The sequence below is a fragment of the Pristiophorus japonicus genome, chromosome 4 (assembly GCF_044704955.1).
Source record: "Pristiophorus japonicus isolate sPriJap1 chromosome 4, sPriJap1.hap1, whole genome shotgun sequence".
NCBI lineage: Eukaryota > Metazoa > Chordata > Chondrichthyes > Pristiophoridae > Pristiophorus > Pristiophorus japonicus.
Window position 1 is genome coordinate 96,042,049 of NC_091980.1, and position 24,544 is coordinate 96,066,592.

Sequence of the window (24,544 nt, forward strand, 5' to 3'; positions counted from 1 at the left end):
TTGTAATTTTTTTCCAATTTTGTTTCAAGTTTCCAACACCTGCAGTATTTTCTGTTTTCCATGTCATCAGTAGGTGCTTTTATATTTGTATTCGATTGCCCTGCAGCTTCAAAGTATAGGCCTCATGTACCTGCCGGCAACCCCAAGGTAAACTTGTTGGTTTTGCTAAAGCCAGTGTCCAGGTAGCCTTAAGGAAGAGTTCGTAGAGTGCATAAGGGGTGGGTTCCTTGAGCAGTATGTAACGGAACCAACCAGAGGCAGGCTATCTTCGATCTGGTCCTGTGTAATGAGAGAGGATTAATAAACACTATCCTAGTAAAGGATCTCTAACCAGCGTACTAAGCTTAAATAAAGGAGACGATGAAGGTATGAGGGTAGAGTTGGCTAAAGCAGACTGGGAAAATAGATTGAAGTGTAGGACAGTTGATGAACAGTGGTGTACATTTAAAAAGATATTTCACAACTCAAGAAAAATATATTCCAGTTAAGGAGGAAAGGGTGTAAAAAAAAAAAGATAGCCATCCGTGGCTAACTAAAGAAATAAAGGACCGTTTCCAATTTTAAAAACAAGGGCATACAAAGTGACTAAAACTAGTGGGAGGATAGAAGATTGGGAAGCTTTTAAAAGGCAGCAAAGAATGATTTTAAAAAAATGATTAAGAAAGGGAAGATAGACTATGAAAGTAAAACAAAATATAAAACCAGGTGGCAAAAGTTTCTATAGGTATATAAAAAGAAAGAGTGGCTAAAGTAGATGTTGGTCCCTTAAACGACGAGACCAGGGAATTAGTAATGGGGAACATGGAGATGGCAGAAACTCTAAGCAAATATTTTGTATCGGTTTTTACGGTAGAGGACACTAACAATATTCCAACAGTGGATAGTCAAGTTCCGCACCACCCCCAACCCCCATAGCCCCTTAACACACTCACGATCACTAAGGAGGTGGTACTCAGTAAGATAATGGGACTAAAGGCAGATAAATCCCCTGGACCCGATGGCTTGCATCCTAGGGTCTTCAGAGAAGTAACGGCAGGGATTGTGGATGCATTGGTTGTAATTTACCAAAATTCCCTGGATTCTGGGAGGTCCCAGCAGATTGGAAAACTGCAAATGTAATGCCCCTATTCAAAAAAAGGAGGCAGACAAAAAGCAGGAAACAATAAACCAGTTAGCCTAACATCTGTAGTTGGGAAAATGTTGGAGTCCATTATTAAAGAAGCAGTAACAGGACATTTTGAAAAGCAAAATTTGGTCAAGCAGAGTCAGCATGGATTTATGATGGGGAAATTGTTAAGTCTCAAATAAAGCAGTGTGACTGAGTACTGTAGACTTGAATAAGTGTGACCTTAGTCTCTTTATTTTGACTCGAGTGCTGGCACAGCATGGGAGGCCTGCTTATATGCAGTGCTCCCAAGGGATTCTGGGATCCCTTGGGACTCCAACAGATGCGCCCTCTGGTGGCAGTAGACTGCTGGTTACAAGGTGTTGCATACATAACATCACTCTCCTCTTTTACCCCCACCCCTCCAAAAGTCAATAGTACACTTATTTACAGGGTGAGACGATCTGGGGCTTTCTGCTCCCTAGTCGATCGTCTCGGTTCAAACACAGGTGCAGGTGAGTTGGTTGGGCCTTTGCTGCGCAGCTGGCCTTGATGGACTGCTGGGGATGATGAGTTCAGCTTCGTGGTCAACCGTGATGTCGGTTGTCACTTGTGTGTGTATCGGAGGGTCGAAGTTGGTGGTGTCCCTTCTTTGGCTATGACAGTGCCAGCAAGCCATTTGAGACCATGTCCATAATTGAGTACAAATACAGGGTCATTGACTTCAATATCGCGTGGCAAATTTGCACGATCATTGTACATGCTTTGTTGATGCCGCCTGCCCCTCAACATGATCATGGAGATCAGGGTGGACTAGAGAGAGCCTTGTCTTAAGTGCTCTTTTCATGAGCAGTTTGGCAGGGGGAACCCCGGTGAGCGAGTGGGGTCTTGTGCAGTAGCTGAGCAGGACTTGGGACAGGCAGATCTGCAGGGAGCCTTCCGACACATGTTTCAAGCTTTGCTTGATGGTTTGGACTGTCCGTTCTGCCTGGCCATTAGATGCGGGCTTGAACGAGGCAAATGTGACGTGCTTGATTTAATTGCAGGTCCTGAATTACTTGAGTTCAGCGCTGGTGAAGCACGGCCCATTGTCGCTGACAAGGACATCAGGTAGGCCGTGCATGGCAAACATGGCTCGTAGGCTTTCGATGGTGGCAATGGGTGTGCTTACAGACATTATTACATACTGAATCTATTTTGAATAAGCATCCACAGCAACCAAAAACATTTTGCCTAGAAACAGGCCAGCGAAGTCAACGTGGATCCTAGACCATGGTTTGGAGGACCATGACCACAAATTTAGCGGTGCCTCTCTGGGTGCATTGCTCAGTTGAGAGCAAGTGTTGTATTTGCACGTGCAAGACTCCAAATCTGAGTTGATTCCGGGGCACCACACATGGGATCTGGCTATAGCTTTCATCATTACTATGCCTAGGTGGGTACTGTGTAGGTCGCATATGAATGTTTCCCTGCCTTTCTTAGGCAAAACCACACGATTACCTCACAAAAGACAGTCCGCCTGTATGGACATTTCGTTTTTGCGCCTCTGGAACAGCTTGATCTCTTCATACATCTCCGCTGGGACGCTGGACCAGCTCCCACGGAGGACACAGTTTTTTTTTTTTTACAAGGAACAGTAAAGGATCCTGGCTGGTCCAGGTCCTGATCTGGCGGGCTGAAACGGGTGACTTTTCGTTTTCAAATGCATCCATCACTTGGAGCAAGTCTGCAGGCTGTGTCATTTCCACCCTCGGTGGTGGGCAATGGTAGCCGACAGAGCATCAGCGCAGTTCTCTGTGCCTGGCCTGTGGCGAATTAGAGTTATAGGCAGACAGTGAGAGCGCCCATCTTTGGATGTGAATCTGAGAATAGTGATATGAGCGGCTTATCGGCAGTTTCTAACTCGAACTTAAGCCCAAATGAATACTGGTGCATTTTTTTCACCCGTAAACGCATGTCAGAGCTTCTTTTTCAATCATGCTGTAGGCCCTTTCGGTCTTGGACAAACTCCTGGACGCATAAGCGACCGGTTGCAATCTTCCCGATTCGTTTGCTTGTAACACACACCCGACCATACAAAGACGCATTGCAAGCTGGCACTAAACGCTTAGTCATATGGGTCATACAAGCAGTTTGTTGGAACATAAGATTTCTGGCTTTCTCAAAAGCAGTCTTTTGTGATTTCCCCCATACCCAGTCATCTCCCTTGCGTAGCAACACATGTAGAGGTTCGAGCAAGGTGCTTAACCCGGGTAGGAAATTACCAAAATAATTGAGGAGTCCCAGGAACGACCGCAGCTCCGTCACGTTCTGTGGTCTCGGCGTGTTCTCGATGGCCTCCGTCTTAGTGTCGGTGGGTCTGATGCCATCTGCCGCGATTCTTCTCCCTAAGAACTCGACCTCTGGCGCCAGGAAAACACACCGAGCATTTCAACCTCAGTCCCACACGATCTAGCCGACTTAGAAACTCTTCCAGGTTCTGCAAATGTTCGATGGTGTCCCGACCTTTGATCAATATGTTGTCCTGGAAAACCAGGGTGTGCAGAACCGACTTCAGCAGACTCCATGTTCCTTTTAAAAAAAAATTAAAAAAAATAGCCGCGGCCAATCGAATCCCAAACGGGCATCTATTGTAGATGAACAGACCTTTGTGCGTGTTGATGCAGGTGAGGCCTTTCGCAGATTCCGCCAGCTCCTGTGTCCTGTCGGCCCAGGTCCAACTTGGTGAACATCTTTCCTCCTGCCATCATTGCAAATAGGTCGTCTGCCTTGGGTAGCGGGTACTGGTCCTGCAGCAAAAAACGGATAATCGTTACTTCATAGTCCCCACAAATTCTGACTGTGCCATCGCCCTTGAGAACAAGAACAATCGGACTGGCCCACTCGTTGAACTCAACCGGTGCAATAATGCCCTCGTTGCAGCCTGTCTAGCTCAATCTCCACTTTCTTTCGCATTATGTATGGCGCCGCACGTGCCTTGTGGTGGATGGGTTGTGTACCGGGAACCAAGTGGATCTGCACCTTCGTCCCAGAGAAATCTCCGATGCCTGGTTCAAACGACGGGAATATGCTCAAAGCCTGGGCACATGAGGCGTCGTCCCAGTTCCAGCGGATTTTTCCCAGCCAGCTTCTGCCGAACAATGTGGGGCCATCTCCTGGTCCAATCCATAGTGATAGTTTGTGCACCGCTCCATCATAGGAGACTTTTACTGCTGCACTGCCGATTACAGGGATTAGCTCTTTCGTGTAAGTTCTCAGCTTGGTATGAATAGGGCTCAGCTTGGGCCTTTGTGCCTTGTTGCACCACAGCCTCTCGCAGGTCTTTTTGCTCATGATAGACTGACTCGTACCCGTGTCCAATTCCATGGATACTGGAATTCTGTTCAGTTCATCTTTTAACATGATCGTTGGACATTTAGTGGTGAAGGTGTGTACCCCGTACACTTCTGCTTCCTCGGTTTAAGTCCCTAATTCAGTTTGATCCACCATGGATCGGTCTTCCTCTGCAACGTGGTGGTTTGCGGGTTTTGCAGCTCATCTGCACATTCACTGGAGGTGTTCCATTGTTCCACAGACTTTGCACGCAGTGTTTAAAGCGGCATTGATGGGCTCGGTGATCACCTCCGCAGCACCAACAAGGTTTTAATTGCCTCGCATTCACACTTGATGGCGGACTCTGAGTCATCTGAGGTCATGCAGATGCAGGCATGTATGTTCTGCCATATGCATTCCTGCCTGAAAACGACGTTACTTTGTGTACAGTACTTGCCGATGCATCTTTAAGCTGCTAAATTTGTTTGGTGTTATCGCTGGTGGATATAAATGCCTGGGCTATCGTTATAGCTTTGCTCAGGTTCAGTGTTTCAACAGTCAATAGTTTGTGAAGGGTAACCTCATGGCCAATGCCAAGCACAAAATAGTCTCTTAGCATTTGCTCCAGTAATCCACCGAATTCGCAATGTCTTGCAAGGCACCTTAATTTGGCGACGTAGCTCATCACTTCCTGACTTTCAGACCACTGACATGTATAAAATCGATATCTTGCCTTAAGAACGCTCTCCTTCGGATTTATGTGCTCCCAGATCAGCGTACACAGTTCTTCATACGATTTGGCTGTTGGTTTCACCGGAACAAGAAGATTCTTCATGAGGCCATAGGTTGTTGCCCCACAGACGGTGAGGAGGATCGCCCTTCGTTTGGCAGCGTTCTCATTCCCTTCCAGCTTGTTGGCCACAAAGTAGTGGGCGAGTCGCTCCATGAAGGCTTCCCAGTCGTCACCACCTGAGAATTTCTCCAGGATACCACGATCGCGTGATGGTTCATTATCTATTACTCGTCGCCAGTTGTTAGTCACATTGCTTTATTTGAAACATGAGTACTGTAGACTTGAGTAAGTGTGACCTTAGTGTCTCTATTCTGACTCCAGAGGCATGCTTATATGCAGTGCTCCCAAGGGATGCTGGGATTCCTTGGGACTCCCAACAGATGTGACCTCTGGTGGCGGTAGACTGCTGGTTACAAGGTGTTGCATACATAACAGAAGTCATGTTTGACACATTTGCTGGAATTCTTTGAGGATGTAACGCACAGGGTGGACCAGTGGATGTGGTGTACTTGGACTTCCAGAAGGCATTTGACAAGGTGCCACACACAAAGTTACTGCACAAGATAAAAGTTCACGGGGTTGGACTTAATAGATTAGCATGGATAGAAGATTGGCTAACAAACAGAAAACAGAGAGTCGGGATAAATGGTTTATTCTCTGGTTGGCAATCGGTAACGAGTGGGCGCCACAGGGATCAGTGCTGGGACCCCAACTATTTACAATCTATATTAACGACTTGGAAGAAGGGACTGAGTGTAACGTAGCCAAGTTTGCTGACATAACAAAAATGGGAGGAAAAGCAATGTGTGAGGAGGACATAAAAAAATCTGCAAAAGGATATAGACAGGCTAAGTTGGTGGGCAAAAATTTGGCAGATGGGCGAGTATAATGCCGGAAAGTGTGAGGTCATTCACTTTGGCAGAAAAAAAATCAAAGAGCAAGTTATTTAAATGGAGAAAGATTGCAAAGTGCTGCAGTACAGCGGGACTTGGGGGTGCTTGTGCATGAAACACAAAAGGATATTATGCAGGTACAGCAAATGATCAGGAAGGCTAATGGAATCTTGCCCTTTATTGCAAAGGGATGGAGTATAAAAGCAGGGAAGTGTTGCTACAGCTATACAGAGTATTGGTGAGGCCAGACCTGGAATACCATGTGCAGTTTTGGTTTCCATATTTATGAAAGGATATACTTGCTTTTGGAGGCAGTTCAGAGAAGGTTCACTAGGTTGATTCCGGAGATGAGGGTGTTGACTTATGAGGAAAGGTTGAGTAGGTTGAGCCTCTACTCATTGGAATTCAGAAGAATGAGAGGTGACCTTACGAAACGTATAAGATTGAGGGGGCTTGAGAAGGTGGATGCAGAGAGAATGTTTCCACTGGTGGGAGAGACTAGAACTAGAGGGCATGACCTTAGAATAAGGGACCACCCATTTAGAACTGAAATGAGGAGAAATTTCTTCTGAGCGTTGTGAATATGTGGAATTCGCTGCCTCAGAGCTGTGGAAGCTGGGACATTAAATAAATTTAAGATAGAAATAGATAGTTTCTTAAACGATAAGGGGTTATGGGAAGCGGGCGGGGAAGTGGAGCTGAGTTCATGATCAGGTTAGCCATGATCTTATTGAATGGTAGAGTAGGCTCGAGGGCCCATATGGCCTACTCCTGCTCCTATTTCTTATGTTCCCAATGTTGCCTATCTCCTCCCTTTTTTATTTCCTTCTACTGATGAGCCTCTGTTCCATACCTCCATTACCCCGAGGCTTCATCTCTCTAGGTTGCCTCCATGCTTCAACACATCCATATTGCTGTAGTCCAAAGCACTCATCCAGCACTAAGTCTTGCATCTTGTGCTCTCCAAACTCCGCTGGCTCCCTGTGCCTCAATGAGTCAAGTTCAAAATTCACATTATTGTTTTCAATAATAATTGTTATCCTTCCCAGCACAAACCCACTTCCCCTAGTTTCAGGTTTCTCCTCATCTCTCTCTCACCACTATTGATGGTTGCTCATTCAACAACTACACTTCTGCCATCTGGAATATTCCATCTAGTTTTTTTTGCCTAGCCACCTGGGCAGGAATTTCTTAATGTCTCAATGCTGCATGGACTTGATCAATTTTCTAAGTCATCCTTTTTCCTGGCCCCCACTGTTGTTGAGAGAGGGTTTGTGTGTGTTGTGGAGTGTGGAACTGAGTCATGCACCTTTGCACAAAATTGCGTGTTTACTCGGACAGAGACAGATTGCAAGCTCCAGTTAAATTATGAACCCCTGAACCTAACTCTTCCTTTCCAAGAAGAGAGTCTAACACAGATTAAATGAGTGAGTTTGCATCATATGGACCTTCCTTACGCCATGACCATTAATTGGCCAAGCATCATCAGGAAGCTGATGCGTTCAAATTGCATAATATCCAAGTGAAGTGGGCAAATACTGATATTGTTTGAATTAATAACAGTCTGAAAGAGAAGTACCAATATAAATATTTATAGGTTTCTGAAATAACTTTGTATGAAATATCTTTGTCAGAAACTTCACTGAGCTAAAATGTTTATCAATCTTACTTGTTCTTTTCTTTCTCTTGAAGATTATGATCGAGTTCTGTCCTGGTGGTGCAGTGGATGCAACAATGTTGGGTAGGCTTTCAGTGTCTTAAGATTTAAATAGCAAAATGCTATTTTGTGTATTCAATATTTGAAAAGTGCATTACTTTCAAAATTTGATGGATTTAAAAAAAAAAAAAAGCTTTTTTGTGGAATCCTTGTGGGCCTGGTGTAGCAGCAGTGCTCCCCTGGATCCTGCAAAGAGCACTAAGACCTCCCCAACCCCAGACTTCCCTCTCTCTCCCAGTGACGACATCGGCTTATAAAATCCCTGCGCAGTGTAATTTTATGCCAGAGACCGTTCCCAAATGTGCCACCAGTTTAAAATTGATCCGCTAGTTTATACTTTATTTGGTGCAAGCATTTGATTAAAATCTTCTCGGCAGCCTTGCCCATAATCCAGAACCAATGCTTGATATCAAAAGCTTTTAAGAGCTTTTGATGTCAAGGATGTCACACCTTGCCTGTCACATACACACAGTCTTGTGCACCACACAGCAGCACTGAATAAACTGTTGAGGTTTAAATATTACTAGCATGGTGTTTTCCTCAAATCTTTGTTCAACTTGCTCATCTGTTGTTTTTAAAATAAACCATTGAGACAGCCATTTAAAGTGAAACTGATTTACTTTTACTTTTTCATAGTTTTGTTGTTGGCTAAGGCCTAACTCTGCCAACTGTAAGCATTTTGCTCCCCAAAACCTGAAGCTGAGTAGCCGTAGGTAATTGATCATCACCTGCACTCACAAGCTTGTGAAACAGTCAGTGACTTCTGGCATCTTGATTTTTGTCATTGGTCAGCACTAGACCTTCCTTCATGACCACACAATGGGCCCAAGTTTCCACATGATTTGCGCCTGATTTTTAGGAGCAACTGGTGGAGAACGGACTATCTTAGAAATCGCAATTCTCCACATTTTTTTTTCTGCAGTTCTAGTCAGGTAGAACAGTTCCACTTTGGAACAGAATTTTTTCTTCAAAAGGGGTCGTGTCCGGCCACTGACGCCTGATTTCAAAGTTTCCACAGTGAAAACGTACTCCAAACTAACTTAGAATGGAGCAAGTGAAGATTTTTGTAGAACTGAAAAAACCTGTTCTACACATTAAAAAAAATCAGGCGCAGGTTACAAATTAGGCGTCCAGAACGAGGTGGGGGGGGGAGGGGGAAGGGAAGTCATTAAATTCTACAATAAATCCTTATTTATACTTATACAAATATTATACAAATAAATCCAACCTGAATAAAAATTTATAAGCAACGAAAAGATCTTCCTACCTCTGTGAAAGTGCTTCAGCCAGGGAGAATGCTGCAGCAAGCCTCACAAAACGAGGCAGCCGTTCGTTCCCGCGGGGGGGTGGGGGGGGGGGGGGGGAAAGGAAGTCGTTCCAGACGACCGAACGGGGGGGGGGAAAAGGGAGGAAGCCGTTCCAGACGGCGGGAGGGAGGGAACCGACCGCACTGGGGGTGGGGGGAGGAAAGCCGTTCCAGACGGCGGGCAGGTGGGAACCGACCGCCGACCGAACGCGGGGGGGGGGGGGGGGGGAAGGGGGGAAGGAAGCCGTTCCAGACGGCGGGAGGGAGGTAACCGACCGACCGAACGCAGTGTGAGTGGGGGGGTGGGGGGGAGCCGTTCCAGACGGCGGGCGTGAGGGAACCGACTGAACGCAGGGGAGGAAGCAGTTCCAGACGGCGGGGAGGGACCGAACGCGGTGGGGGGGGAGCCGTTGAGGGGGGGGGGAGTGTGGGCCCGACCGACCGAACGCAGCGGGGGGAGGAAGCCGTTCCAGACGGCAGGAGGGAAGGAGACAGAAGGCTGCAGGAAGCCTCAGAAATTGAGGAGCCATTTCCCGACGGCAAAAGGGGGAAGTCGTCGGGAAACGGCTGCCTCAACTTTCTGAGGCTTCCTGCAGCCTTCTCAGTGCTGATGTGCTGATGAAAATGTGCTTTTATTAAAAAATGTTCAAAAACTAAACAGCTACAAAGAACTACAAAAATGACCAAGTGCCAATGTTTCCTTCACACTGCGCGTGCGCGAACGCTCCAACGCACACGCGCAGCGTTGCTGGCAGGAAAAAAACTAATTTTAATAGTACCCGCCCCCTCCCACTTACAAAATCGGCGCGAGTGTAAGCTCCGCCCCCCTGGGCGCTGCGCCAAACAGACAAGGAGCTGCAGGGCTCTCCAGAATCGTGAGGTTTTTTTCCGGCGCCGTTTTAGGCGCGAAAAACGGGCGCCCAGCTCGGAGGGGCGCCCGTTTTTTATCGTTTGGAAACTTGGGCCCAGTATGTCAAAACCCCACCAGCCCCCGTACATGTCCTTCCTTGCTTCCTCTGTGCAGCTGTGGGCTTCTAAAGTTATGAGAAATATCCTCGCTGGCACTGACATTGTTTGAGCAAGATCTTGAGGTGTATTGTCGTAGAAAGTAAACACCTCTGCAACTCTGCTCTTGTTGCCTGGCTTTAATTTAGGGTTCTCATGGAAGGGGTCCACCCCGAAGAGCCAAATGTCATATCCCTCCTCTTTTTTTCCCAATTCTATCCAGTGCCTCATCAACCTGCACCCCACCCCGCTCGCAGGCATTCTCCATTCACATGTAATTTACCTAGTGTGGCGTTTTCTTCAACAGAATTGGATCGTGGACTGACTGAACCACAGATCCGTGTTGTTGCTCGTCAGATGTTGGAAGCTGTAGACTACCTTCACAGTCAGAAAATCATCCATCGGGACTTGAAGGCAGGGAATGTTCTACTCTCCCAGGATGGCAATGTTAAACTTGGTAAGGCGTTTGCTTGTTTCAAACAGTTATCCGTGCAAAGTTAGTCTGTGCAGTTATAAAGTCTAATAGTGATAGAAAATAATGAAACTTCTTTTAAACCAAGTGCAAAATACAGTAAAACATTTAGATTTTCAGTAACGTGTTGGAGTCAAGCTGTGTAACTTCTAAATGGACATTCATGGCCTTTTAAATAGAATTTCCTGTGCAATAGGCGTGTACGTTTTCTGAGCTTCCAAAGTTTACACAAGTGACTCTTGAGGAAGTAACTTTTTGTGGTTGCAGATTATGTATATTCAGCAGTAACAGGGTTTAGAGGGAGGCTCAGTAATAAGTGCTCCAATATACAGGAGTAACTTTTTTTCAAAGGGCCTGACATGATTAGTTGAAGGACGTTTGCTTTCTCAGTTTCTGCTGAGCTGTTGTTGGAAGAGGAGGTGTTTTCCTCAAGTCAGGGAGATTCCTCTTCAACAGAACATGAACTTGAGTGCCTTCATACAACATATTTAAGACACTTTGAAGTAGGTCTCCTACCCACTTGGCCACAGGAAACACCTGGTCTGGAAAAACCTTAATGGGGGAAATAGAAGATTTTCATTCCAAAAAAAAACACACAAAGTTGCTTCAGTTTTAGAATCATAGAATGATACAGCACAGAAGGAGGCCATTCAGCCCATCATTGCACTTTTAATAAATTTGTTTATTGGTGCTTTGAATAAGATATTCTGTATCCAATTTCTGAGTTGCCTCTTCACTTGCAAGGGGAACAAAACACTTACTTGATTAACAAACAGTTCTAACATTTTTCAGCTGCTGACGTTGGTTGTTAGTTATAGCTCAGTGGCATGCCCAGATATGAGCACAAAATCTAGGCTGACACTCCAGTATTACACTGGAGGGAGTGCTGCGCTGTCTGAGGTGCCATCGTTCGGGTGAGAAGTTAAACCGAGGTGTCGTCTGCCCTCTCAAATTGACATAGAAGATGGGGGAGAGTTCTTGATTTTCTGGCCAATATTTATCTCTCAACCAGCATGAATAAAACCGATTATCTGGTCATTATCAGAATTCTGTTCAGTAGACCTTGCTGTGTAAAAATTGATTGCCACGTTTCCTATATTTCAACAGTGACAACACTTCAAAAGTGCTTCATTGGCTGTAAAGTGCTTTGAAACTTGTTGAGGCTGTGAACTGTGCTATATATAAAGCAAGTCTTTTTTTTGTTCTTTAGTGTTTAACACATCCTCAGACCACTTCTGCAAATCTTACAAGGGAACTTGTAAATGAACAGTGCAAACTTTTTTTTTTATTCGTTCTGGCATGTGGGCGTCATTGGCACGGCCAGCATTTATTGCCCATCTCTAATTTCCCTTGAGAAGGTAGTGGTGAGCCGCCGTCTTGAACTGCTGCATTCCTTATGGTGAAGGTACACTCTCAGTGCTGATAGGGAGGGAGTTCCAGGATTTTGACCCAGCAACGTTGAAGGAATGGTAATATATTTTCAAGTCAGGATGGTGTGTAACTTGGAGGGGAACTTGCAGGTGATTGTGCACCCATGCACTTGCTGCCCATGTCCTTCTAGGTGGTAGAGATCGTGAGTTTGGGAGACTTCTTCCATGGTCTCCTTCAGCTAAACATCTGACAAGATTGGGTGTTATTGCCTGAAAACCCATTGAATGCTCTTTCTCCTATTGAACTACTTTCCTTGGTGGGGCCTCGGGTGGCACTGAAATGGCGGGCTGCCTTGTTTTCTGCATCCTACTGCTTGTGCGAGAGATGCACTGCGGAACTTCTTGGCTGAGGCAACATTGAATGAGTACTGTTTCTGCCAAGTTGAGCTTTTCATGATCGCGACATGTATTCCAATGGTGCTGTGAATGTGCCAGTATTGTTACTGGGCTGCAGGCGGTCCCCCCACAGTGTTTGCAGTGTTTGTGGCCCTAATCTGAGTTTGGAGCCTACTTTCAAAGTTAAGGTTTGTTTTAGCACTTTTTCTTCCATGTAAATGGCCCTACTACAGTAATGTAAGCATATTGCATCTCTTACAAACTAAAGGCTGGATCCTTTACTATTTGACATGCAAAGCTAATAACTAACCCAGATCGGAAGTACTTTTTCACACACGGTAGCACACATCTGGAACCCTCTTCCCCCAAAAGTCTGTGGGGCCGAATTGCCCCTTTCCTTGAGGCCTGTTATCACCGGAACTCGGCGGCCACGTTGCGGAGTGCAATGGCCACTGATTTTTCGTGTAATGGCCGGCATTAGCAAAATTCCGCTCCTGCGGTATCCCAGCGGTGACCCGCTCCCCTCCTACCGCTTTGCTGCTGCCGAGCGGTCCTAAGTGCGTCATCAGAGTACGCACCACCGATGTCCCCCACCCCCCTCCCCGACGACGAAGAAATTCCGCCAAGAACATCTTCCAAAAGCTGCTTTTTTTCGGGCGATGCAGTGAGGCTGTGGCCTTTTAAAATGCCGCTGATGCCATGTTTTAGTTTGTCGGCAGACTGCCCCCCGGTTTGGCCGGGCTGCCAACAGGCGGCCTGGCACCCCCTCTTGGGTGCCAGGTTGCTGGCCTGGCTGAAACCCTCCCTGGTGGCCCAGTGGACCGAACTTTAAAAATCGTGAAGGCATTCCCCTTTAAGGTGACTCGGCGCTGTGATGACATCATCAGCGCTACGCTGATGACTGACACTGGTGGACACTACACCCTGCCCCAACTTCCGCCCCTCTAGTCTGCTCACTGCCGCATATCCTCCCCCATTGAGTGACTTCCGGTACGCCGGGGGGAAAAAAGCCAAAGCGGAATTTCGCTCAAGAGGCCACCTTATCCACCGCGGTGGTAAAAACAACAGAAACAGGGTGCATGTGCCCCGTTTCCAGCGGTGGGCAATTTCAGCCCCTGTGAATGCTGGGTCAGTTGAAATTTTGAAGACTTGAGATCAATAGTCTTTTGTTGGGCAAGGGTATCAAGGGATACAGAGCCATGGCGGATAAGTGGAGTTGAGGTACTGATCAGCTATGATCTAATTGGAATAGCCTTGAGAGGCTGAGTGGTCGATTTCTGTTCCTATTACAGTAAAGTGCTTACTTGCCCACTACACTTCCAGAACTAGGAAATATTACCACTTTGTACTTTTATAACCGTCTGCAAACATAGAAGACCAGATTTTAATTTTCTCGCTGTAGATTCCAAAGTTACTGGTTCACAAAAATAACATTAACTATTCCAGCACATGCATTTCCAGTAGGAAAGGCTGCTTCAAATAGAATTACTGATTACATTTATTTACAATGTTTAAAAACATGATTCCCAGAACCACAAGGACAATATTAAAAAGTAATACTTGTACAAGAGAGTGGGCATGCTGGGTTAGGGAAGGAAAAATCATCCAGGGTTCCTGGTCCTGATTACTATCCAGTGACCTGTGCTGAAGGTACATGTGTGGAAGTTGGATGCAGATGGGATTGGACTTGGCTGCAAACTTTTTGAATATATGGGTAGCAGTTTACTATAGTTAGTTAGCAAACATTTAATTCTGTTTGAAGCAGCTTTTCCTACTGGAAATGCATGTGCTGGAATAGTTAGATGTTATTTTTGTGAACCAGTAACTTTTGGAATCTACAGCGAGAAAATTAAAATCTGGTCTTCTATGTTCGCAAAGGGTTATAAAAGTTTAATGTAATGTAAATGCTTTCCAACTTAGCACAGATTTGCCAGTTTAAAACTTATTAATAGCATTTTATTGTTTCTGTTTGAGCTGATAACGTAAGTGTTTTGCAAGCACAAGAAGTGTAAAACAGCACCGCCCAAGCTCTCTGGCCCTGTCATGAACTCTGCAGCTGAGCCTTCCACTGCACGTGACCAGCAATGTTTTACCATCACTTAAACCCGTTGACTACATCCCAAGTCTAATATTAACACTCATCTGGATTCATGTTCTTCTACTTTTTTCATCTGTTGGGGACTTAAATTAATTGGTAACAGAACAACATAGCTTTTTTTTAAAAAAGACAAATTGATGAAACAGAGAAAATAGGTTTGATGTGTGTAGGTCTGATGCTTATTAAGAAAATTACCATACACACTATCACATTTTACTTAAATATATATGAAACTAAGCCCACACACATGAGATTTAGGGACATCCAGAACCGTGTGTGCCTTGAGTATTGTGTTTTGTAGCCAGATCAGACTTTGGAACTTGTTACAGATGTGTGAATCTTGCTGCTTTAATTTTCAATTCAAGCTGAGAAAATGGCGGGCTGAAAGTCCAGAAAGAGATAATTTGCTTTTAGAAAGCACCTCTTGTCCTCAGGACATCTTGAAACACTTCACTTTTGAAGTCTTCCTTTTGAAGTGCTTCACTGTTAAATAGTTAAACATGACAGCTGTTATGTATTGATGTGTGTATCATCCTGGTACCTTAAATGTAATGTAAGCACAATGCTACACCACAGAGGGCACTGTGGTGGGAAACCTGGAAGTACTTGCAACAGGTGCTATAAAAGGCTGACCACCACACCTGCGTGGCACTCTGAAGCTGAGCAATAAAGGACGAAGGTCACAGCAGTTAGATTAACACCAGACCGTGTGGAGTCAGTGATTTGTGTGCTACATACACCACATTGGCGACCAGGAAGCGGACGAACTCCACGCAACCATGGCTACTCTGGGCTCGCTAAAGGATTTTACCGTGGGCAATGATTGGGAGGCCTTCACAGAAAGGCTCAAGTACTACTTCACAGCAAACGACCTGACGGAGAACACGGATGCAATGAGAGATAAGCGTAAGGCGATATTGCTCTCCAGTTGTGGAGATGAGGTTTACTGTCTCGTCAGGGATTTGCTGGCACCCGGGAGCGCTAGGGACAAGTCATACGAGGAGTAGACTGAACTCATTCGTGACCAGTTGAAACCGAAGGAGAGCATCCTCACGGCCAGATACAAATTTTACCATCACTGCAGACCTGAGGGCCAGGATGTCACCAAATATGCTGCGGACCTCAGGAGACTCGCGGCGCCGTGTGATTTTGACGCACATCTTGACGAGGCTTTGCGGGATGTTTTCGTTATGGGGATTGGCCATGAGGGACTCCTTCACAAGCTGTTAGCCACGGAACCCAGTCACTCTGACAAAGGCATATATGACCTCGACTTGCAGCATCAAGCAAATAATCCACACAGTCTCGAACCCGGCAGGCACTGTCCACAGGATAGCGCCCACCGCGGACAAAACTGCAGAACGTGGTTCTGTCTGGGGCAGAGAGCACGGACCTCGGGGTCCTGGAATTCAGAGTCTGCTGAGGGGGGGCCAATCAAGAAGCACCATGCTGGTGCTGTGGAGGAAGCCATGGGGCTCACCGATGCAGGTTTGCGGAGTACACATGCCATACCTGCCGCGTTAAAGGCCACCTTCAGCGTATGTGTAAAAGAAATCGGACTCACCACGTGGCTGAGGAGATGGGGGATGGTCCATCATCCAGCGAGGGGCAGGCAGAAGATGACGAGGTGTTGGGACTCTACACGTGTACCGACGATTCGCCCCCAGTGATAAGGGAAATAAAAATCAACGGAATCCCTGTGAGTATGGAAGTGGACACGGGCTTGGGTCCGTCGTTGATGAGTCGGAGAACTTTTGATAAACTGTGGATTAACCCAGCTGCACGACCCAAGCTGGTCCCGGTCACGGCGAAGCTGCGTACCTACACCAGGGAACTAATACCTGTTCTTGGCAGAGCAATGGTGCAGGTATCCCACGGGGACGAGACGCACGGTTTACCTTTGTGGGTCGTTGCAGGCGATGGGCCGACACTCCTCGGCCGGAGGTGGATGGGGATGGTCTTTGGGAGCTGGGAAGACTTCATCACTCCCCGAGGTGCTGCCGTGCCCCGGGTCCCCAGATAAGCGCCGACCGAGCTGGAGCTGCAGCCTCAATCCACACACAGGCAAGCCTCAGTCCCGAACCTCAGAGATCCTGCAGCCTCAGCCCCCACAGGCAAGCAGCCCGACAGAGGGGCCTAGTGGGGGCGGGGGGGGGGACAGTGAGCCGGCGGGGTGCGAGGGATCCAGGATGGCTGGCGGATCGGAGGGGCCCACGCAGAGGGAGAGTCGGGCGGCGGCAGCAGCTGGAGGTCGGAGGCCACGGCAGCCGCTACAGAGGCCGCAGGGGAGGCGGCAAGTGCGGCCGCTGGAGAGGCAACGACGGCCACAGGGGAGGCGGCTACGGTGGCCGCCGAAGAAGCGACGACGACGGCCGCAGGAGAGGCGGCAAGTCGGGTGGCAGCGGAGGGCATCCGGAGCGGCGGAGAGCAAGATGGCGGCGGCATTGTGTCCAGAGCAGCAGAGCATCAAAGATGGCGGCGCCCAAGGAGAAGCCTTATGGAATCCTCCTGCATCAAAGATGGCGCCTTAAAAATGAAATGCATCCGGGAGTCTTAATAGGGCCTTGCCATGAGGTGGTCCCCACAAAGGACTTCTGTAAGGCAGAGCAAGTCTAAAATGAGCTATGTTAATGTGAGATGGCGAATTTATAACAATTAATTTTTTTATGCTGAATGGCCACTGTATTTGTGTAAAATAATGGATATGAAGTACAATTAATGATAACGGCTAACAAGGAAATCAGGGATCCGTTACCAGTCAATAACTAGTTAATGTACCAGATAGCATGTACCATACTAACGCACTGTCTATGCCTACCTGCCTTCCGTTGGACAAGTGTGATGTTATGTATTGATGTGTGTATCGTCGTCCTGCGTCATAGAAACATAGAAACATAGAAAATAGGTGCAGGAGTAGGCCATTCGGCCCTTCTAGCCTGCACCGCCATTCAATGAGTTCATGGCTGAACATTCAACTTCAGTACCCCATTCCTGCTTTCTCGCCATACCCCTTGATCCCCCTAGCAGTAAGGACCTCATCTAACTCCTTTTTGAATATATTTAGTGAATTGGCCTCAACAACTTTCTGTGGTAGAGAATTCCACAGGTTCACCACTCTCTGGGTGAAGAAGTTCCTCCGCATCTCGGTCCTAAATGGCTTACCCCTTATCCTTAGACTGTGACCCCTGGTTCTGGACTTCCCCAACATTGGGAACATTCTTCCTGCATCTAACCTGTCTAACCCCGTCAGAATTTTATATGTTTCTATGAGGTCCCCTCTCATTCTTCTGAACTCCAGTGAATACAAGCCCAGTTGATCCAGTCTTTCTTGATAGGTCAGTCCCGCCATCCCGGGAATCAGTCTGGTGAACCTTCGCTGCACTCCCTCAATAGCAAGAATGTCCTTCCTCAGGTTAGGAGACCAAAACTGTACACAATACTCCAGGTGTGGCCTCACCAATGCCCTGTACAACTGTAGCAACACCTCCCTGCCCCTGTACTCAAATCCCCTTGCTATGAAGGCCAACATGCCATTTGCTTTCTTAACCGCCTGCTGCACCTGCATGCCAACCTTCAATGACTGATGTACCATGACACCCAGGTCTCTTTGCACCTCCCCTTTTCCTAATCTGTCACCATTCAGATAATAGTCTGTCTCTCTGTTTTTACCACCAAAGTGGATAACCTCACATTTATCCACATTATACTTCATCTGCCATGCATTTGCCCACTCACCTAACCTATCCAAGTCGCTCTGCAGCCTCACAGCATCCTCCTCGCAGCTCACACTGCCACCCAACTTAGTGTCATCCGCAAATTTGGAGATACTACATTTAATCCCCTCATCTAAATCATTAATGTACAGTGTAAACAGCTGGGGCCCCAGCACAGAACCTTGCGGTACCCCACTAGTCACTGCCTGCCATTCTGAAAAGTACCCATTTACTCCTACTCTTTGCTTCCTGTCTGACAACCAGTTCTCAATCCATGTCAGTACACTACCCCCAATCCCATGTGCTCTAACTTTGCACATCAATCTCTTGTGTGGGACCTTGTCGAACGCCTTCTGAAAGTCCAAATATACCACATCAACTGGTTCTCCCTTATCCACTCTACTGGAAACATCCTCAAAAAATTCCAGAAGATTTGTCAAGCATGATTTCCCTTTCACAAATCCATGCTGACTTGGACCTATCATGTCACCTCTTTCCAAATGCACTGCTATGACATCCTTAATAATTGATTCCATCATTTTACCCACTACCGATGTCAGGCTGACCGGTCTATAATTCCCTGTTTTCTCTCTCCCTCCTTTTTTAAAAAGTGGGGTTACATTGGCTACCCTCCACTCCATAGGAACTGATCCAGAGTCAATGGAATGTTGGAAAATGACTGTCAACGCATCCACTATTTCCAAGGCCACCTCCTTAAGTACTCTGGGATGCAGTCCATCAGGCCCTGGGGATTTATCGGCCTTCAATCCCATCAATTTCCCCAACACAATTTCCCGGCTAATAAGGATTTCCCTCAGTTCCTCCTCCTTACTAGACCCCCCGACCCCTTTTATAACCGGAAGGTTGTTCGTGTCCTCCTTCGTGAATACCGAACCAAAGTACTTGTTCAATTGGTCCGCCATTTCTTTGTTCCCCGTTATGACTTCCCCTGATTCTGACTGCAGGGGACCTACGTTTGTCTTTACTAACCTTTTTCTCTTTACATATCTATAGAAACTTTTGCAATCCGTCTTAATGTTCCCTGCAAGCTTCTTCTCATACTCCATTTTCCCTGCCCTAATCAAACCCTTTGTCCTCCTCTGCTGAGTTCTAAATTTCTCCCTGTCCCCAGGTTCGCTGCTATTTCTGGCCAATTTGTATGCCACTTCCTTGGCTTTAATACTATCCCTGATTTCCCTTGATAGCCACGGTTGAGCCACCTTCCCTTTTTTATTTCTATGCCAGACAGGAATGTACAATTGTTGTAGTTCATCCATGCGGTCTCTAAATGTCTGCCATTGCCCATCCACAGTCAACCCCTTAAGTATCATTCGCCAATCCATCTCAGCCAATTCACGCCTCATACCTTCAAAGTTAGCCTTCTTTAAGTTCTGGACCATGGTCTCTGAATTAACTGTTTCATTCTCCATCCTAATGCAGAATTCCACCATATTATGGTCACTCTTCCCCAAGGGGCCTCGCACAACGAGATTGCTAATTAATCCTTTCTCATTACATAACACCCAGTCTAAGATGGCCTCCCCCCTAGTTGGTTCCTCGACATATTGGTCTAAAAAACCATCCCTTATGCACTCCAGAAAATCCTCCTCCACCGTATTGCTTCCAGTTTGGTTAGCCCAATCTATGTGCATATTAAAGTCACCCATTATAACTGCTGCACCTTTATTGCACGCACCCCTAATTTCCTGTTTGATGCCCTCCCCAACATCACTACTACTGTTTGGAGGTCTGTACACAACTCCCACTAACGTTTTTTGCCCTTTGGTGTTCTGCAGCTCTACCCATATAGATTCCACATCATCCAAGCTAATGTCCTTCCTAACTATTGCCTTAATCTCCTCCTTAACCAGCAATGCTACCCCACCTCCTTTTCCTTTTATTCTATCCTTCCTGAATGTTGAATACCCCTGGATGTTGAGTTCCCAGCCCTGCTCATCCTGGAGCCACGTCTCCGTAATCCCAATCACATCATATTTGTTAACATCTATTTGCACAGTTAATTCATCCACCTTATTGCGGATACTCCTTGCATTAAGACACAAAGCCTTTAGGCTTGTTTTTTTAACACCCTCTGTCCTTTTAGAATTTTGCTGTACAATGGCCCTTTTTGTTCTTTGCCTTGGGTTTCTCTGCCCTCCACTTTTCCTCATCTCCTTTTTGTCTTTTGTTTTTGCCTCCTTTTTGTTTCCCTCTATCTCCCTGCATTGGTTCCCATCCCCTTGCCATATTAGTTTAACTCCTCCCCAACAGCACTAGCAAACACTCCCCCGAGGACATTGGTTCCGATTCTGCCCAGGTGCAGACCGTCCGGATTGTACTGGTCCCACCTCCCCCAGAACCGGTTCCAATGCCCCAGGAATTTGAATCCCTCCCTGCTGCACCATTGCTCAAGCCACGTATTCATCTGAGCTATCCTGCGATTCCTACTCTGACTAGCACGTGGCACTGGTAGCAATCCCGAGATTACTACTTTTGAGGTCCTACTTTTTAATTTAGCTCCTAGCTCCTTAAATTCATTTCGTAGGAACTCATCCCTTTTTTTTACCTATGTCATTGGTACCAACGTGCACCACGACAACTGGCTGTTCTCCCTCCCTTTTTAGAATGTCCTGCACCCGCTCCGAGACATCCTTGACCCTTGCACCAGGGAGGCAACATACCATCCTGGAGTCTCGGTTGCGGCCGCAGAAACGCCTATCTATTCCCCTTACAATTGAATCCCCTATCACTATCGCTCGCCCACTCTTTTTCCTGCCCTCCTGTGCAACAGAGCCAGCCACGGTGCCATGAACTTGGCTGCTGCTGCCCACTCCTGGTGGGGGGGCGAAAGTGTGATGTTATGTATTGATGTGTGTATCGTCCTGGTACCTTAAATGTAATGTAAGCACAATGCTGCACCACAGAGGCGCTGTGGTGGAAACCTGGAAGTGCCTGCAACAGGCGCTATAAAAGGCTGACCACCACACCTGAGTGGCACTCTGGAGCTGAGCAATAAAGGACGGAGGTCACAGCAGTTAGATTTACACCAGACCGTGTGGAGTCAGTGATTTGTGTGCTACATATACCACAATAGCCAGCTGAACACAGCAAGCTCTCACAAATTAAGGCATTGAAATATCAGCCAAGATTATGTGCTCAAGTCCTGGATGGGTTTGAAACTATGACCTCTGACTCAGAGGCAAGACTGGTACCAACTGAGCCAAGGTGACAGAACCTAGAACAACGAAGTTAGGTGACTTAAATTGCTAATAGGTATATCATAGAATGGTTACATCACAGAAGGAGGCCATTCGGCCCGTCGAGCCCATGTTGACTCTCAGCTAGTCCTACTCCCCTGCCCTTTCCCTGTAGCCCTACAATTTATTTCCCATCAGATACTTATCCAATTCCCTTTTGAAAGATAAAATTGAGTTTGCTGCCACCACCCTTTCAGGCAGTGCATTCCAGATCTTAACCACTCGCTGCATAAAGAAGTTATTTCTTGCATTGCCGTTGGTTCTTTTGCCAATCACCTTAAATCTGTGTGCTCTGGTTCTCGACCCTTCTGCCAATGGGAACAGTTTCTCTCTATCTATTCTGTCCAGACCCCTCATGATTTTGAACAGCTCTATCAAGTTCCTCTCAATTTTCTCTGCTCCAAGGAGAACCATTCCAATTTCTCCAGTTTATCAACTTAACTGAAGACCCTCATTCCTGGAATCATTCTCGTAAATTTTTTCTGCGTTCCCTCAAAGGTCTTCACACCCTTCCTAAAGTGTGGTGCCCAGAATTGGACACATTACTCCAGTTGGGGTCAAACCAGTGTTTTATACAGGTTCATCATAATTTCCACATTTTTATACTCTATACCCCTATTCATGAAGCCCAGGATCCCGTAAGCCATTTTAACTGCTTTCTCAACCTGCCCTGCCATCTTCAACGATTTATGCACATGTACCCCCAGGTCTCTCTGTTTGTGTACCCCCTTTAGGATTGTACCATTTAGTTTATATGACTTCTCATTCTTTCTGCCAAAATGCATCACTTCACACTTTTCGTGATTAAATTTCATCTGCCACGTGTCTGCCCATTTCACCAGCCTGTCTGTCTTTCTGAAATCTATCACTCTTCTCACTGTTCACTATACTTACAAGTTTTGGGTCATCTGCAATTGCAGTGGTTTCATGTGAGTTGAACAAGCTAATGGTTCATCTATTGTGACTGTGGCAGCCTGCTGATTTGAGTGTATTTTTGTAAAATGTTGATGTTCCTGAGGAGATAGTGTATCATATATCACATTTCCATGTTTATATAGCATTTATTTGTATTTATCAAATTTAATTGTCTGATAACCCAATTTCAAATTGATTATAAGCACAACACTGGAAAAAATACGGCAGATTTATAATTTCCAGTGTGAAATCAGATGAAAAGCTAATTTTAATTCCCTGCTGATACCCAAAGTGGCTTTAGATAACCAAACATATTGAACTCACCTTGCCAGTAACTTTAATTTAGATAAACTTTCCGAAACACTTCATGTAATCATTTATTATTGATGATGGCTCTTTATTTGTAAAACTGAAGTGTTTAATGTTTGTAAACTTCCCTTTAAACACCCCCCTCCCCCCCCCCCCCCCCTCCCACCATTCCCTACGCCTGATTTGTAACCTACGCCTGATTTTCTAAAGTGTAGACAAGGTTATTTCGAGCGTACAAAAATCTTCTCTAACTCCATTCTAAGTTAGTTTGGAGTAAGTTTTCACTGACGAAACTTTGAAAACAGACGTAAGTGGCCGGACACGCCCCCTTTTGAAAAAAAATTCTGTCCAAAGTGAAACTGTTCTAACTGACTAGAACTGGAGCAAACTAAATGACGAGAATTCCAATTTCTAAGATACTCCGTTCTACACCAGTTGCTCCAAAAAAAATCAGGAGCAAATCATGTGGAAACTTGGGGCCATGGAGCTGTCGTAAAGTTGTTCTGTTCTAAACTCTGAAGTTGCGAAAGAGATTAAAACTGTATGCCGATATAGTGCAGGAAATTGCAGCACTCTTTAAATGCAACCCCTTTACTACCTGACTTGTATTGGGGAATGACAGATCAATGTGTTTATGTTAGCATTTTACTGTGTTTGGTTTTTGCAGCTTTGTTATAGTTTAGAATTCTCGATCATTAGTTTTTTCATGTTGCATTTTTTTTAAGGTTTTAATCTTGTAAGATTTCCTGTTTCGTAATAAAGTTGCAACATTGTATGACAACCAATGAGCAGTTAAATCTTCATGGTACATGTAAAAACAAGATAGGTATTCAAGGATTCAAAAAAATTGATATTTGACAGGTACTACAATGTGACAGAGTATAGAATTTTCTAATTTAATAAACAGTTAAAAGTGAATTGTTCCCTCGCCCCCCCCCCCCCCCAATTAAAACTGCGTATGAATTTAATCTGACTTTTATATTGATAAACTAAGATGTTCTGTACTTATTGCTTCTAAGGCTCTCATAATGTTGCCGCTGCCTTCATGTCCAACCTATAAATGATCATGCTTTGGCAACTAAATACTTATTTCTTTTCACATGTCTTCCTTCTAGTATTTATCCACCACAGATGGATAACCCGTTTAATCAGAATGGTGTCTATTATTATTTTAAACACTTAGAACTGGAACTGAGAACCATCGATGATGAACTTTGACCCTCTTACTATCATGTGTATTACACAGCTTTGTGTTTAAGAACAGCTCAACTGGATAGAAACTGTTGCAGGTTATGTAAGCACAAGGTTAATTTTACAGGATTGGTTACAGCTCTGCTGCTAATCGGATAATATGTTACAATGCTTTGTACTATTAAATCCATATGGTGGTGTTTTGGACTACATGAATCATTGCCAAATTCCCTAAAAAGAGTTATTATAACTGAAATTGTATTCCTTCACAGCTGATTTTGGTGTTTCAGCAAAAAACACAAAAACGCTGCAAAAGAGAGAAACTTTCATTGGAACGCCCTATTGGTAAGTAAAAATGGACCTTTTCTGAGTACAAACATTGTGCCTTCTTCCTACTGTGCTACATCAGTCCATTGTGGTTCGTTTAACTTTATATGTAACTTTCATTTCTCTGATAATTTAGAATATTTTTGATCTGTACATGCTGCACAAAGTGGAGGAGTTATTTTTAAAGTAAATTCTTTACTTCTATGTTGAATATGTTCTTGGTTTTCTGTTGTATTTGAGCCATTGAGATAAAATAGGTCGGAAATCATTTGTGCTCCACTTCATTGGTAGATTTTCCTGAACATTTCTAGTTTTTACTTGACCTTAAAAAAAGAAACTTCCAAGATCTATATATCACTGTGCCT

At 45.6% G+C, this 24,544-nt stretch overlaps 1 protein-coding gene across 2 annotated transcripts in view; it reads left to right on the forward strand.

Annotated features, from left to right (window-relative positions):
* stk10 (serine/threonine kinase 10) overlaps positions 1-24,544 on the forward strand; it is a 132,063-nt gene that overhangs the window by 60,462 nt on the left and 47,057 nt on the right. For both annotated transcript variants that reach the window (XM_070878436.1, XM_070878438.1), the window contains exons 3-5: positions 7,796-7,844; positions 10,439-10,588; positions 24,125-24,197. In XM_070878436.1, the coding sequence (XP_070734537.1) occupies positions 7,796-7,844; positions 10,439-10,588; positions 24,125-24,197 (272 nt within the window). The remainder of the gene's footprint in view (positions 1-7,795; positions 7,845-10,438; positions 10,589-24,124; positions 24,198-24,544) is intronic.